General features: G+C 54.7%; 1 protein-coding gene across 4 annotated transcripts in view; it reads right to left on the bottom strand.

The window, feature by feature from the left end:
* Positions 1-15,820, bottom strand: part of ATOH8 (atonal bHLH transcription factor 8) — a 41,157-nt gene extending 25,337 nt beyond the window's left edge. For all 4 annotated transcript variants that reach the window (XM_060413865.1, XM_027966743.3, XM_060413866.1 and 1 more), the window contains exons 1-2: positions 14,967-15,820; positions 2,980-3,171 (exon numbers count right to left, since the gene is read on the bottom strand). In XM_060413865.1, the coding sequence (XP_060269848.1) occupies positions 2,980-3,171; positions 14,967-15,716 (942 nt within the window). In that variant the 5' untranslated portion in view covers positions 15,717-15,820. The remainder of the gene's footprint in view (positions 1-2,979; positions 3,172-14,966) is intronic.
* Between the last annotated feature and the right edge of the window lie 857 nt (positions 15,821-16,677).

Here is a 16,677-nt window from a genome sequence, read left to right as displayed (position 1 = left end):
TGCTGGGCCATGGGGGAAGCCCATCTACAGAGGCTTGGGAGGCTCAGACCTCATTGTTGACACCCACCATGGCACCCACATGCTCAGGCTGGGATTTCCCAACATACAACTCACTGCCAGTGCTTGATAAACACGGAATGAGTCAATGAATGAATGAACAAATAAAGGGATGTATTTCCAGGGGTTCTCATTAACAAAACAGTAGCCCATTCAAGCCACTCAGGGTCACTCGGCGGTCACTGAAGACCATCCTGAGGACACCTTGAAACTTACCTACCTGCCTGGTGACAGAGATGCAGGAAGGCACACACAGCAGGAAGGGGGTGATGCTGTGATCAGCCAATCTACCAGCACAGTGGCGGGGCCTGAAGATGTCCCAACAGCTCTAGGACCCCGGCCCACCCCTCCCTCTAAGTCCTCTCGGTAATGGTGGTTGTCCAGGCGTGGTCCTCGGGAGATGGCAGCCTCAGGACACCCCCCTGGCAGGAGGGGCTACAGGATGCCAGAGGCCCCTTGCCCTTCAGAGGTGAGGCAGGATCTCTACTTGGAAATCAGACTGCAAACAGCCTTGGAAATCACCGATGCTTCCACATCCCCATTGATTGAGGAGAAAAGTGAGGCAAGTGGTTAAAAAATGAGTCCAAAATGAACCAAGCCTTGAACTCAGAGCTGTTTTATGCTCTTAAAAGTGAAAGTGTTAGTCACTCAGTCATGTTTGACTCTTTGCGACCCCATGGACGGTAACCTGCCAGACTTCTCTGTCCATAGGATTCTCTAGGCAAGAATACTGGAGTGGGTTGCCATTTCCTTCTCTCAGGGATCTTCCCAAACCAGGGGTTGAATCTGGGTCTCCTGCATTGCAGGCAGATTCTTTTACTGTCTAAGCCACTAGAGAAGCCTGTCTGATGCTCTAATCCACCATCTAACACCTGTTTCCCAATCTGGACAATGTGGAGGCTGGACCAGATGGGCTATAAAGTGTCTTAGATTTGGGCTGATTTCAGGGGACGCCAAAAACTCATCTCTGCTGGCCATCGTCACCCCACTCCCCTTTCTTCTCCTCTCACTTTCCAAGTGTCTCTCCTCTTCCCCAGCCCAGGACACTCTGCTCCACAGAACAGGGAAGGGGGGCAGCACTCTGGCCTTTGGTGGGTGAGGGGAGGACTTGGGGTGGGGGTGGGGACGAGGGGCTTAAATGGGGGAAATGGCGCCTGCCCACCCTGCCCATCCACACCTCCGACCGCCCAAATGCCAGGGGAAGTTCACCCAGAGTTTACAACCCTCCTTTGTCACAGAGCGCTGCATGGAGCCATCAATCACACCCTTAATTTATCCATGTCACTTTCCAGAGGAAAGCCGCCCTGCTAGCAGCCAGTGGCACTTCCTTTCTCACCCACTAGATGAAGATTTCACCTAATTGGTCCACGTTAAATCACTGCCAGGATTGCAACATGCCATCAACACAGCAGTGGCTGGTAGTGGGGATGTGCTAGGCTCCTCCCTGCTGTGGGCAGGAGAGTCGACAAGGGTCTCTCTGCCTGGAAGCCTCTTGAAGGGGCCTTTGGAAGGCCTGGAGAACCCAGAGAAGGGCCTCCTTGAAAGGGGGGGTGGGGGGCCAGGAAGGAAGGAAGAAGGGGAAGGAGGAACAGATGGAGGATGATAGAGTCACTGCCCCCCACCCGACCGCTCTCCCCATCCCTACATGCCCGGAGGAGTCAGGCATCTCTAATCACCTCCACCCTTCTTACAGGTACGGACTGGGTCCCAGCATGTCTCTCTCCCTGTAGCTTTGTGTGCACAGAGATCCAGAGGGCTGCATCAGAAGCCCTGCTCTGCATTGCCTGGCAATGACCCGCAACTGGAAATGCTGGAAGCCAAGCCACCTGGGAAGCAAAGCTGTGCCCAACACCTTTCCTCCTGCCCATATTTCTCCAAACACATTAGGCTTTGTATACACTGTTCCCTCTGTTTCCAATGCTGTTCCTGCTTCATCTGCTCAGCAACCTCCTGGTTGTCCTGCTGGTCCCAGCTCAAACACCACTTACACAAAGGTGATCTTTCTAACTCCCTTGGGCAGGAAATGCAGCCTGTCCCTCCTCTGCCTGGTCTTCCCATACCCAGCAAAGGCTTCTGGGGCCTCCTGTCTATACTCTCCTGCCCTTATCCAGATGCAAGAGGGTCTCTGAGCATCCTGTGAGCTACAGAGGTGCTAGGACCACATGTTTATCATTTTTATACTCCTGCCCAGCAGGTTCAGCAAAGAGCTGGGGCTCTATGAATCCCTTCAGAATGAATGAATGAATGAACATGATTTGCCTTAATGCACGGCCTCAGAAAACCCACAGGCCAAGTCATAGTGCGAAAACATACCGAAGGGCTCTCTTGGGCAGTTACCAGCCCATGAGATCTCCCCCTAATATGATGTTAATCAGGGGCTGAGTGGGGAACTCAGCACCAGAACATGTAAGACCAGAAAGAGCTTCAGAGTTAAGCTGTCCTCATTTAAGTGATGAGCAAACAGAGGCCCAAGGGGACTGGCCCTGGTACCCAGGAGCCCCATTACCAGTGTGTTGTGTGCTAAGTTGCTCAGTTGTGCCTGACTCTTTGCCACCCCATGGACTGTAGCCCATCAGCCTCTTCTGTCCTTGGGATCCTCCAGGCAAGAATACTGGAGTGGGTTGCCATGCCCTCCTCCAGGGGATCTTCCCAACCCAGGGATCGAACCCATGTCTCACATCTCCTGCGTTGGTAGGCGGGTTCTTTACCACCAGCACCACCTGGGAAGCCCCAGGAATAGAGTCACACACAATCTCAGGGGCCCAAGGAAACTGAAACTGACGTGAATCCCAGCAAGCCTCCGAGAGGCTGGTCTTGCTGGTCCCTTTGGAAGCCGCTGGATGCAAGTAAGAGGCGCCCTGGATTGCGGTCGCTGCCTCCCCCTCCTCCCCACAGGCTGCTGCCCGCATGGCTGGCGCGTACCTTGCGCTTCTTGGCGCGGCCTTCGGCCTGCAGGGTGCGGGTGCAGCGCTGCACGCACTCGGAGAAGCTGAGGTTGCTGTGGTCGGCGCTGTAGTCGAGGTCGGCCAGCCGCGCCAGGGACAGGATGTAGTTGCAGGCGATCCTCAGGATGGCCAGCTTGGACAGCTTCTGCCCATACGAGTAACACGGCACCTGGTGGGTGAGAAGACGTCAGCAGGGGCTGCCCGGTCTCTGCTGAGAACAAGCCCAGGGGGCACCTTGGCCAGGAAGGTGTGGGGCCGTTCATGCCACTGCTGGGGAGGGAACGGTCAGGCGGCAGAGGTGGTTTGTCTGATCTCTCCACCCGGATTTTATTCCCTGTTCTAATCACCTGCTGTTTACACCGACACACAACCCCCGGGGGGCATCCACGTTCCCAGGCTGTACAGGAGGAAAGCCAGGCTTGGCTCTTGCCCGAATGTCAGTAATCAAGAAGCACAGTGCGCTTCCCCCTGGGACAGAGTTCCATCCCCTGTCTCCCTGAGAAGGAATCTTGGACAGAACAGATGTTTTTTGCTCTGAGAGTCTGTTCTCTCATTCAGTGACACCTGTCTTGCTGGACACTTGGGGTCTGACGACAAACAGTAACTGGATTCAACCATCAGAGGACTTACACTCAAGACTGAGGTTATGGACCACGGTGGGGGTACAGTGGGTAAGAATCCACCTGCCAATGCAGGGCACATGGGTTCGATCTTTGGTCAGGGAAGATCTCACATGCCATGGACCACAAATACTGAGCCTCAGCTCTAGGGCCGGTGAGCCGCAACCACTGAAGCCTGAGTGCCGAGAGTCTGTGCGACGAGAGAAGCCACTGCAAGTACACTGCCCGTGTACTGCAACTTGACAGTAGCCCCTGCTTGCTGCAACTAGAGAAAGCGAGCACATAGTAACAGACCGAGGACAGCCAAAAATTAACTAAAATTAATTTTTAAAAAGAGTGATGCTTTAACATCAAAGCGGAGCTAAGCACCCAGACCCTCAGAACAGATCAGAGGAAAGTGACAATGCTCAGCTGGGAGGCCCACACGTGACTGGGTTATGCTTTTCTTTTTCTTTCTGACCTCTGGACCTGGGAAGCTGCTGGGCATACAACAAGTGCCTAATAAGTACAGCTCTAACCAGACTCGACATCCTTGACATTCCTCACTGACTTGGTGTTCAGTCACTCAGTTCAGTCGTGTCTGACTCTTTGCTACCTCATGGACTGCAGCATGCCAGGCTTCCCTGTCCTTCACTATCTCTGGGAGTTTGCTCAAACTCATGCCCTTTGAGTTGGTGATGCCATCCAACCATCTCATCCTCTGTCTCCCCCTTCTCCTCCTGCCCTCAATCTTTCCCAGCATGAAGGTCCTTTCCAGTGAGTCGGCTCTTCACATCAGGTGGTGAGTGGACAGTCACAAATGGCACAGTGGTTTGTATCAGGTGAAGAGATGGAGTCTCTAACATCATCCACCAATGTTTCCACTGCTTGAGCAAAAAGCTACATGGACTGCAGCACAGATCTGTGTCGAAACATGGAGCATGCATGCTAAGTTGTTTCAGTCGTGTCAAACTCTTTTCGACCCCATGTACTGTAGGGCTCCTCCATCCATACGATTCTCCAGGCAAGAATACTGGAGTGGGTTGCCATGCCCTCCTCCAGGGGATCTCCCCAACCCAGGGATTGAAACTGAGTCTCTTTCATCTCCTGCACTGGCAGGCAGGTTCTTTACCACTAGTGCCACGTGGGAAGCCCCTGTGATGTGGAGACGTCACTACAAAGTCCACCTGTTGGTTAGACACGTGCTAACCGATAGAGCTGCTCTGATGCGTCGTTCACCTAAATGGCTAATTGTGCATACCCAGCAACCAAGGCTGTGGCGTCCTCCTCCCTATGGCTCTCCAGGAGCTATATGCAATATCCATCCCCAACACTGATACCTGGTACTGACTAACCCTCATCGCACAGTGAGTGGGGTCCCCATGGCAGGATCACTCAACACACACATGAAGCACTGTTCTGGACCAGTGGTTCTCAATCAGGGATAATATCATTGCTCAGCAGCAGCTGGCAATGTCTGCAGATGTTTTTTAGTTTTATTTATCTATTTTTGGCTGTGCTGGGTCTTCACTGCTGCCTGGGCTTTTTCTCTAGATGCAATGAGCAGGGGCTACTCTCTAGTTGCTGTGCACGGGCTTCTCATTGCAGTGGCTTCTCTTGCTGAGGAGCATGGGCTCTAGGGCACACGGGGTTCATTAGTTGCAGCATGTGGGCTCAGTAATTACAGCTCCCGGGCTCTAGAGCACAGGCTCAGAAGTTGTGTCACTCGGGCTTAGTGGCTCCAACGGCATGTGGAATCGTCCCGGACCAGGGATCAAACCTGTGTATCCTGCATGAGCAGGTGGATTCTTTACTACTGAGCCGCCAGGGAAGCCCTGAAGACATTCTTGATCATCACTAGTGGGTAGATGCTCCTAAATGTCCTACAGTGCTCAGGATCCTACAGCGCGGCCACAGCAAAGAATGACCTGGCCCCCAATGTCAACAGTGCTGTGATCAAGACAGCATAAACAAGAGAGCTGCTTCAGGGACTTCCCTGGTGATCCAGTGGTTAAGAATTCACTTTGTGATGCAGGGGACATGGGTTCGATCCCTGGTTGGGGAATGAAGATCCCTCTTGCCTTGGAGCGGCTGAGCCCTCATGCTGCAGCTACAGAGTCCATGCACCACAACAAAAGATCCTGCAGGACGAAACTAAGACCTGACACAACCTAATTAATTAATTTTTTAAAAGAGAGAGAGAGTTGCTTCAGATGAGAACTTTAAATGCATCCACAAATGGAGCCCACGTTAAAGCTCACTGTGTCCAAGAGCTTTCCCTGACCTGGCCCCCAGCCCTACACCAGAGGCTATGGGTACCTGCCCTTGATGATGCTCTAATCGCCCCCATCTGTTCTTAACCCCTACTGACTGTGAGTCATTTAATGGTCAGTCTCCTTGTGAGCTGTCGGGGGCAAGTCTCTGTATGCAGAGCCTAACACAGATCCTGCCCATCACTGGCCTCCAAAGGATTTGTCCAGTGAGGGACTGAATGAACAAATGAATGCTCTCTTCTCTCTCTCTCTGTTTTTTTGTGAGCAGGGCACATCATGTGGCTTAAGGGAACTTAGTTCCCCAACCAGAGATTAAACCCATGCTCTTGGCAGTACAAGCTCAGAGTCCTAACCACTGGACCACCAGGGAATTCTCCAAAACTGTTCTCTCCCTGAGGACGAAGATTTAGGTGTTTGGTGTGGAGGTGAAGCTTGTATATCCTTTGGTCCCCTGGGCTAACTCCTGGTCTAGCCACAAACCCTGGGCAAGAGACATGATCATTTTGGGCCTGGGTGTCCTTGTTATATCACTAACAGGCTTGGCCGCACAATGTGGGAAGGACTAAAGGAGACGGCACATGCGCTACACTGCCCGTCAGGGGCATTATGTCCGTAGGTGTGGCAGAGAGTCTCCTAGGAAGGGCCCCAGAGAGGGTGAGAAGCAGACCTGGAGCCAGGAAGTAGCACCTGCTCATCCCTTACCCGCCCTCACCCCCAGGGTCCTGAGACCACAGCCCAGGGCCCAGGCAAGGTTTGCAGTCACCTTTCAACATCCTCCAGCAGCCAAGGACTCGCCCCTCACCAGGCTGGGAAACCCAGGGAGGGGCAGGGAGGAGACAGAGAGACTGCCAACTCCCATACATTGCCCCCCACCCCCAAGCTCTGACCACGCCACCAAATCCATCTGAAAAAAAGCTTGCAGAACAATGCACTTTGCCTGTTCTCAACCAGAGCCCAGAGAATCCTGCTTATCAGCCTGAACAAATAAACAAGGTCCGTGGGACAAAACGTTTCCTGGGGGTCCTAGGAGAGTGGCAGGGGTCTCAGGAGCAGCCCAGCCACCACTCTCCTCTGCACCCGGGGAAGGGAGGGCCTGCCTGTGGAGGCTCTGGACAGTAGGCACAGCTATGCGACCCAGGCCCTAGTGTGCTGTCACCCAGGGGCCACTCTAGGAGTTGCCTGGAGGGCTACAGTCCATAGGGTTGCGAGGAGTGGGACACGACTGAAGCAACTTAGCATGTACGCACATCTGCCAGTCGGGAGCAGGGCTCTCAGAAGGGATCTGCTCGTGGGGATCTGGGGTCATTGTGGGACGACAGAGCAACAGATGAGGTCAAGGCCAACCTAGGAGCTCCTGTGCCAAGTTCTGAGCCAGTTTTGTCCCAGATTTGTCACTCTTCCCCTCTGCTTCTCTCAAAGTCCAGGTCTAACAAGAAAACCATGTATTGAGCTCTGGTTGTTTACCTGGCCCTGTGGTCACTATTCATAGGTAGTTTTAGCCCATTGAAACATTCCCCCAAATAAAGACCATTACCCCATTTGCACACAAGGAAACAGAGAGGAGACATATTGGGCCCCAGGTCACTCATCTAAGACCTGATTGGAGCTACAAGCTTGTGTGTCTATCACTCAAGGAAGGCACATGGCTACCAGGCTCTCTGAGCTCCTGCTGCCCGAGGTGGCTGTATATGGCACACCAAGGATCCCTTTTGGCAGCTCACTCTGACTTCTCCTGCTCTCCAGGGCGGATGTTCCTCAGCTCACCTGGTTAATTCCAGGTCCTTCTCGTGCCCACGCCCCAGGATGCAGCAACCAGGCCCCCCAAGAAACCCAGCTCAGAGCACCCTGGCCTAATGCAGATCTGATTCTAGGAGGTCAAGGTAAGGCAGAAAGAGCTGATCTGAATCCCAAACAGTAGGATGTAACTTTGGACAGGCACCTTCACCTCTCCAAGCCCCAGTTTTCTTATCTGGAAGGTGGGAATAACATCTGTGTACCCTCCATGGATGCTGGAACCAGGTCACCCCCTGCTGTTTCCTGCAATCTACTAAGGCCAGGCCAAGGATGGCTGTTTTGAGAGGTATTTAATGCCCAGGGAGTTTAAGCACTTCCAGTATCTCTCAGCTGATGAAAGATGAGCTGGGTTTTGAAGTCACACCTTAGCTGAGCTCTTTCCAATTAGCCAGAAGCAACTGCCTGGGGATGTGGATGTATCTGCGTGTGTGCGTGCCAAGTTGCTTTAGTCATGTGCGACTCTCTGTGACCCTATGGACTGTAGCCTGCCAGGCTCCTCTGTCCATAGGATTCTCAAGGCAAGAATACTGCAGTGGGTTCCCATGCCCTTCTCCAGCGGATGTATCTTGGTGTTGTTGTTTAGTCACTAAGCCATGTCTGACTCTTTGGAATCCCATGGACGGCAGCATGACAGGCTTCCCTGTCCTTCACTATTTTCCAGAGTTTGCTCAAACTTTTATGTCCACTGAGTCAGTGATGTCATCCAACCATCCCGTCCTCTTTTGCCCCCTTCTCCTCTTGCCTTCAATCTTTCCCAGCATTAAGGTCTATTCCAATGAGTCAGCTCTGGCCAAAATATTGGAGCTTCAGTATCAGTCTTTCCAATGAATATTCAGGGTTATTTCCTTTAGGATTGACTGGTTTGATCTCCTTGCTGTCCAAGGGACTCTCAAAAGTCTTCTCCAGCACCACAGTTAGAAAGCATCAATTCTTTGGCGCTCAGCCTTCTTTATGGTCCAACTCTCACATCCATACATGACTACTGGAAAAACCATAGCTTTGACATAACTTTGTTGGCAAAGTGGTGCCTGTGCTTTTTAAAGTGGAGGTATCTATATGGTGTGGAGGTGGGCAGCCCACACTTCTGAGCAAGGGCTGGAGAGTTCTGGACTTCGTGGGACCCCAGCCTTAGTGCATCACCTCTCTGAGTATCCACATAAGGCCCAGAGCCCAGCCACCACACCATCTGCAGGAAAGCCCACAGTAGTCATCCGTTCAGCTTGCTCAGAGGACAGAGGCCAAAGGAGGTAGCAGGGTCAGTTGGCTCCAACTCCTGAGGCAGCAAAACTTCCAAGAAAGTAAAAGGACCTGCCTGATGCTCAACCCACAAGAACTGTTAAGCTTCAGGACTTCCCTGGTGGTCCAGTGATTAAGAATCCACCCGCCAATGCAGGGGACAAGGGTTCGATCCCTGGTCCGGGAAGATCCCACATGCCTCGGGCAACTAAGCCCATTGGCCGCAATTATTGAGCCTGTGTTTTAGAGCCTGTGCTCCGCAACAAGAGAAGCCATCGCAATGAGAAGCCAGAGCACCACACTAGAGAGTAGCCCCCACTCACCGCAACTAGAGAAAGCCCGTGCACAGCAACGAAGACCCAGCACAGACAAAAATTGAAAATAAAAAAGATTGTTAAGCTTCAGGGCAGCATGTGTGGGGATTTTCTGAAGGTCCCATGAGCCTCTAAGAGATTCCATCCCACTTACTTACCAGACCCTCTTCTGGCTCCAACAAGTGGGAGAAAGCAGGAAGGACCCTGGCCTGAGATGCTGAGGACCTAACTCTGCTCCAGGCCATCCACATGACCTTAGGCAGAGCCACAAGCTTAGGGGACTCAGTTTCCTCACCAATAAATGGACATGAGGACACCTGCTGCCTCAGAATGGAATCACCATGGGCATATGTAGGGAGGGGCTGGGGCTGTGAGTGTTAGTCTCTTAGTCATGCCCGACTCTTTGCAACCCCACCAGGACTGCAGCCCACCAGGCTCCTCTGACCATGGGATTTCCCAGGCAAGCATACTGGAGCGGGTTGCCATTTCCTTCAGAGGGGGAACAGAGAAGCACAGCCAGGAACCAACCAGCCAATGCAGGGAAGGCCTGGAAGCCCTCTTGCTTCTGTGCCAACTTCTACCCACTCCTCAGACCCATCCTCAGATGCCCACCAAGACTTCTGGATCCACAGAGCTCCAGCAACACTGTGTCCTCGACACACAGCCGAGCACCTGATTCCACTGAAATTATTCTCTGATCGTCTCATATTAGGGAGTTCTGACTTCCTGGGGTGAAGTCTCTCCATACAGAGCCGTTCAAGCTCCTTGTCAAGTTCCATCTAAACAAAATCCCAACCTGACTCCCAGCAATGAGGCCGAACCCTGGAAACCTGGGCTCAAGTCTTTATGAGCCCTGGCCCAGAGCCAGATGGGACAAAGCCTGGTCACTAGTTCCACCTCTGTAAGTGTCCTCACCTGCGAAGTGGGAACGTGGGACTACACATGCGCGACCACAGGGCCAGGTAAGGTACTTCACCCCCTGCAAAGAGGTTCAAAAGGCAGCTGCGCTGGTGACTGGATGAGAGGGGCCGGAGAGAGGCTTCTGTCACTTCTCTCCCCTCTGGACGCAAGCAGGCCTGTCCCTCATTCCCTGAGGAATGGGGTACAGGCTGCCACGGCTGGCATCCTATGGGGTCTGAGGTTGAGGGAGGTGCGGGGCTGGGGGCGCCATTCGCATGCCCCATTCTAGGCCACCCTGAGTTCACTTGTGGAGGATTCCCCAGGAGTCCATGGCGCCTTTCCTGACAGCTCAAATGGTAAAGACTCCACCTGTAATGCAGGAGACCTGGGTTCGATCCCTGGATCGAGAAGGTTCCCCTGGAAAAGGGAAAGGCAACCCACTCCAGGACTCTTGCCTGAAGAATCCCATGGACAGAGGAGTCTGGCGGGTTCAGGCCATGGGGTCGAAGAGAGTCAGATAAGACTGAGGGACTAACACTTTCACTTATGCAGAGGTACCTCAGCATGTCCTGAGGGCTCTGCCCTGCTGATCCAGGCCTTTGCCTGGCCAGACTGCCATTCCTCCAGTGCTGAGGGTCTTTACACTTCTCTGGGAGAGAGGAAGTCTTGCAAGCACACCAGATGCCCTGTGGGCAGGCACAGCCTGTGAGCCAGAAGGTTCTGTCAGGGAAGGCCGAGGCCCACGGGCTCAGGCCCCTTCCCTCCCCCACCCAGCAACACCAGGCTTTCCCTTGAACCCCCTCCCACCTGGCCCGGAACAGCCCCGCACATGGGCCAGGCCCAGCTGTACACACATGGCCTTCACATGAGGCGGCAGGGAGGGCCCCACGCAGCTGGGCTGGTGGCATGTGGCCTGACCATCTGCCCTGCATACCCACCCCCCACCCTCCTGCCAGGGGGCCTCTCTCTCCCCCATCTGCACGTCTATGGCCAGGCAGCCTCCTACCCCCGTTCCTTCCCTGGTGGAGAATATGGTGGGTTGGACAAAACAGGAGACTGTCGAGCTTCCCTGTGCTGGGGGTGGACAGCTCCAGGGCGATCACCAAGCTATTAGGAGTCTGAGCCTTGGAGCAACTCACTGACTGATTTGAATCCAGATTCTGCAATGAGAGCGCACATGCACCTTGGAGCCTAGTGAATGGCAAGTCAGGGAGATGAGCAGTGCAAAACCCATGAGGCCTGGTGCGGCAGCCAAAGGCTGGGAGACCACCACCAATTTACAGAAGCTCTCTGAACCTCAGTCTCACCGTCTGTGAAATGGGGGTGGAACAGGGGTGGGGATGGGACAACACCTATTTTGTTGAATGAACTAATACACATTACACACTTAGCCCAGGATCCAGTACAAAGGATAGCAAGGAGATCAAACCAGTCAATCCTAAAGGAAATCAACCTTAAGTATTCATTGGAAGGACTGACACTGAAGCTCAAGCTCTAATATCTTGGCCACCTGATGTCAAAGAGCCAACTCATCAGAAAAGACCCCGATGCTGGGAAAGATTGAGGGCAGGAGAAGGGAGTGGCAGATGATGAGATGGTTGGATAACATCACCAACTCAACAGACATGAGTCTGAGCAAACTCCCAGAGACAGTAAAGGACAGGGAAGCCTGGCATGCTACAGTTCATGGGGTCACAGAGTCGGACATGACTGAGTGACTGAACCCAGTTGCTTTGGTTGCTGCCACATATTGATGGCAGTTTCTATGATTGTTAAGAAAAATGATTATAGAATTCTTATTTCTACATCTGTCCAGGCCTTTGCCCAGCATTAAGGACATTGTGGATATTCAAGAAAGGTTCATTCCTCCTATGGCCTCTCTTCCTTTCTTCACTCGATGTTTGCAAAGAAGCTGTGTATGAGGTGAGCCTTATCACCATTTTCCAGTTTCATTAACTGACGCTCAGAGAGAAAATGACCTGTCCAGGGTCACACAAGAGGCATACAGCAGAGACAGGACTCAAATGCTGGCCTCCAGGCTCCCTGCTCGTACTCTTCACTGTACCAGGAAGTTGCTTAGGGAAACGGAACTCCAGACCAGAGTCACAGTCCCACCACGGCTCAGCGCGGCAACGGCCAAGGTCTCATTTCAGGCAGAACCAGACTCTTACCTTTCGCTTCTTTCACAGGGGCCCATTTCAGATAGTCAAGCCTGAGCCTAGATCCAAGGGCTTCCCTGGTAGCTCAGCTGGTAAAGAATCTGCCTGCAGTGCGGGAGACCTGGGTCCGATCCCTGGGTCGGGAAGATCCCCTGGAAAAGGATACGGCAACCCACTCCAGTATTCTTGCCTGGAGGATCCCATGGACAGAGGAGCCTGGAGGGGTACTGCCCATGGGGTCGCAACAGTCAGACACGACTTGGTGACTAAACCACCACCACCAAGCCTAAATCCAGAGCCACAGCCTGTCTGGACAGGGGCACGTACATGGGTGTGTGTTTGTGTGTGTATGCACATGCACACCTTCTACAGGAGGGAACCTGAGGTCCAGAGGGGGGAGTGCTTCCAGGACACAGGACTGTCCCCATCGGACAGGGGCTGTGGACCAGTGAGTATGTCCTGGGCCCTGGGCTCTGGGGACCAGAAGTGCCCTAGCAATTTCTTTTGCTCCTAGATAGCCTTTCTGGGGAAAGCACAGATGCTTTAGGCCAGGAGGGCAACAAACAGGAGCGGATGTTTCTGTCTAAGCACTTGGTGTGCGCTTAAGAACACAGGTACTGATTGTGTATACACACAGCTGTGTGTACCTGTGTGTGTGCACGCACTCGCTCCATGAACTTTCCCACAGAAGGACAGAAGTGAAAGGAAACCAGGATTAACAATCCTGTCGCAGAGAGTCAGGCTTGTGTCTGTCCACCTTCCAACTATAAATGATACTGCAAGTCCAGGTGGGGGGCCCACGACACTGATACAGCTAACACTGTGAGAAGCATTTGGCCAGCCGGGCGTTCTAGAAACTTCTATCATCTTTCTTAACCCACTAGGTGATTTGGGAAGAGTCCCCTTCCTTCTTTCTCCGGGCCCCGGTTTTACATTCCATTAAGTGGAAAGCTAATTCAACTGACAGGGATGTTAAGATCAGGTAAGATGGAATTTATTGCTAAAAGAAGTTAAAGCCACTGGACAAATAAGATGCAGTTGAGCACACAGAGACTATGAATATTTTCTCGGCATCGAAAGAGGCAGCTGGAGGAGTAAAAAGAACCCGGAACTGGCAATCAGAGGACCTGGGTGCCAGCCCTGGCCTGCTGCTCACCAGCTGTGATGCTCTGGGCACGTGACCTCCCCATTTCTGAGGGGGTTTTCCTAGCTTCAAGGTGAGCAGGTGGACGGGCATCTCTTTGTCATCTCAGCCTTCCATCCTTCAGGCTGCTACCTGAAGGTGAGACTGAATTCTCCACTTGGCCCACTGCCCAGGGTCCCAACTGTCTGTGACTGCTATCTGACCCCTCCACTCCACTCTACCTCACTGACTAATAAGCTCACCCATTCCCAAGTGAGACACTTTGGCTCAAAAGTCACAGAGCCTCTTTCCCCCAAGAGTTCAGTTTCTCTCCCAGGGATGAACACAGGCACTGCCCGACCCACACACAGGAGGAAGCACAGGAAGTGTGATAAAAAAAAATATCATATTTTCTGAAATCCTTTATTACTGGCTAAAGCCCAGAGAGGGTGAGTAACTTTCCTGAAGTCACACAGGAAGTCAGCTGCAGAGCAAGCAGAAATCCTGACCATTCAGAATAGTCACATCCACCCACCCCCTCAACCTTCCCCATGCCCTGTGTGGAGTGGAGGCAGAGGGCACTTACCACTCACTTCTTAGATCTCTCTTTGCTCTATGAAAATGAACAGCCTAGAACTCCTGAGCAGTCTCAATCCTGTCTAAGTGGAACTGTAAAACTGCCACTTCGCACTACAGGGAATTCTTGGACAAATATTCCTCCCCATCCCCCCAAGAAGACAGTGTCTGGTGAGGACAGCTGCCACCTGCCCTAAACTAAGAAGCCCCTAACCCACTCCAGAACTAGTTTCTGAAGATGCCCTATCAACCAGTTCCTGCTCAGCAGACCTGCCTCTTCCATGTGCGCTGAAGGTCAGCAGTAAGGGGAATCTCCAGGAAAGACTCTCTTCAGCCAGTTCTTGGGGAAGGGTTACAGCCAGGGTCCTTAAGGACACCGGGGGCGGGGGTGGAGGGGTGGGGGGGTACAGAGTGTGTAAGCAACCTGAGGGCAGGGACAACCCTGCTGGGAGGCGGGGGCTGAGAAGGGGTCGACAGGCGAAGGCGGAACACTTTTATTCTGGCAAAACCAGGACCACCCCTCAGCAGCATTCCGGGTCTGCCAGAAGGGTAAGGGTCTTCGCCCTTACCCACCGGAGACAGATTCCCACATTTCCCCTCTCCACTCCTCACTGCGCCCAGGGGACTCCGGGAGACAAATATTCGCTGCCATAAAAGTGAACTATGAGGGCTGGAGTCAGACTCGCAGACAGGGTCACCCCAAAGGGGATGGAAGTGGCAGTAAAGAGGGCCAGATATCTCTAACCTTCATCCCTACTTTGCAAACTAAGACCCATACCAAAGTGTGGCAAAGGTCGCTGCCCCAGGCGGTCCCATACCCGTCTTGGCGCTGGGACCGACCGGGCGGGGATTACTTGCCCTTTTATCCACACCCTCATCCTCCTTAAAGTCCCCCCACCCCGCCCGCTCCTCCACTTGCCCCTCCACTTGCCCACCCACTCCCGCAGCCGTCCCCAAGAGCAGTGAGGGTGTGTGGCTGGGAGCGGGTACCTGCTTCCTGAGCGCCTCGAAGGCTGCGCTGATGGTGTGCACCCGCGTCCGCTCCCTGGCGTTCGCCAGGAGCCTCCGGGTCTGCTGCAGGGCTTTGATCTCTGAGGAGGCGGCGGTGGCTTCGCCCGGCCGTTTCCTAGGCGACGCGGAGGAATCCGGGTGGTTATTGTAAATTACGTGTGAAATTGACGAGTAAGAACTTTCCCCAGGGCGCGTGGGGGGTGCGGGGCGCACAGGGGGCTCTGGGGGCGCCGGGGGCGCCGACGGCGTGGGGCGTGCTGGCGGTGCGCACAGCAAGATGCGGGGACGCAGGCCGGGCTCCCGGAAAGGCTGTGTCTCGGGACCCCCAGGTACCTGGCCCTGGGGCGCAGGAGGCGGCGGAGGTGGCGTGGGGAGTCCCGGCCCCACTGCGCCCAGGGCGAAGCCGCGTTTCCGCGCGTCCAAGACCTCCGGCGCCCGGGCGCCCCCGCGCTCCCCGGCCGTGTCCGCGCCCCCACCTGAAGGAACGGCCGGCGCCACCCGGGCTGGCACCGGGGTCGGGACTGGCTGCAGCCGCTGGGTTCTGTCCCGCAGCCCGTTGGTGGCGGTGGCGCCGTGCTCGGGCGCTTCTAAGTCCAATCGGAAAGTTTTATAGCCGTTCGTGCGCCGCGCCGGCTCCTTGCCTTTCCTCTTGAGCTTCTTGAGGCCGTTCAGCTCCTTCACGCACACGGTCTTCCAGGGCCCGTCCTGGAGAACCGGGATGTGCTTCATGGCGCGGGTAGCGCGCGAGGCAGGGGCGTGGGGCTGCCCGGGAAGCGCGCCCGCCGCGCTCGCTCTGCCCGGGCGGCCGCCGCGCTCAGCGCCTCGGAGTCGCCAGCTCTCCCCCCTGCTCGCTCGCTCGCTCCCTCCCTCCCTCCCTTTCTCCCCCTCGCCCCGGGGCAGCTGCGCCGCCGGGCTGTCCGTTCCCGGAGCGCTCAGAGTGTCATCTGAAGTCGCTGCCGCCGTGCCAGCGTTTCTGGAGAACGCCCGCTGCGCTCCATCTGTGTTTGTTTAGCCTCAGTTTACACAGAAGCCCGGTTCCCCAGATCAGTCAGCGCCGCCGCCTCCCCAGCCCCGGCCGCCCGAGCCGCGAGCGCCTTTAAAGAAACAGGAAGCATTTTTCAAAACAGCTGGGCTGCCGGCCGCCTCCTTTGTCCGCGTCCTCTCTGCCTCCCCCCACCCCCAGCCCTGCTGCCCTGAACCTGCCTCCTCCGATTCTCCCTCCCCGCCCCCTCCTCGAGTCTTGGGCGCTTCTCTTTTCCCGCAGGACAGTCTGCTCCCGAGCACATGGCTTCTGGGCCCTTTGGCCCTTCCCCAAATCGGAGCTAGGCCTTCTTCTCTCGGTGACCTTCCGCACCCAGCACCTCCACGTCCAGCCCTCCCCGCTACTCTACCCCAGCTTGCCAGGCAGGAAAGAAACTTCTCCTGGAAGAGGGTGAGGTCACGGGGGGCTGAGGGGAGGAGGAAGGCTCTGGGGTTGCCCAAGACCCTCAGGCCCCCCTGCACCGCAGTCCCACTCGCTGGGTCACTCGCTGGAGCAGAGGGGAACCGGGAGCAGAAAGCCTAAGCGACTTAGGGAAAGGAGGGAAACTGAGGCTCCAAAAAGGAATGGGCTTTTCCCACGGTCACGCAGCGACTTTAAAGAGGCCCATCAGGGTGGAAGCTTCGGATTTCGACGCAGCATCTGTGAGAT

This window comes from Ovis aries, chromosome 3, assembly GCF_016772045.2.
Source record: "Ovis aries strain OAR_USU_Benz2616 breed Rambouillet chromosome 3, ARS-UI_Ramb_v3.0, whole genome shotgun sequence".
Lineage (NCBI taxonomy): Eukaryota > Metazoa > Chordata > Mammalia > Artiodactyla > Bovidae > Ovis > Ovis aries.
Note: the sequence above shows the minus strand (reverse complement) of the source record. Positions and strands in the feature narration are given on the sequence as shown.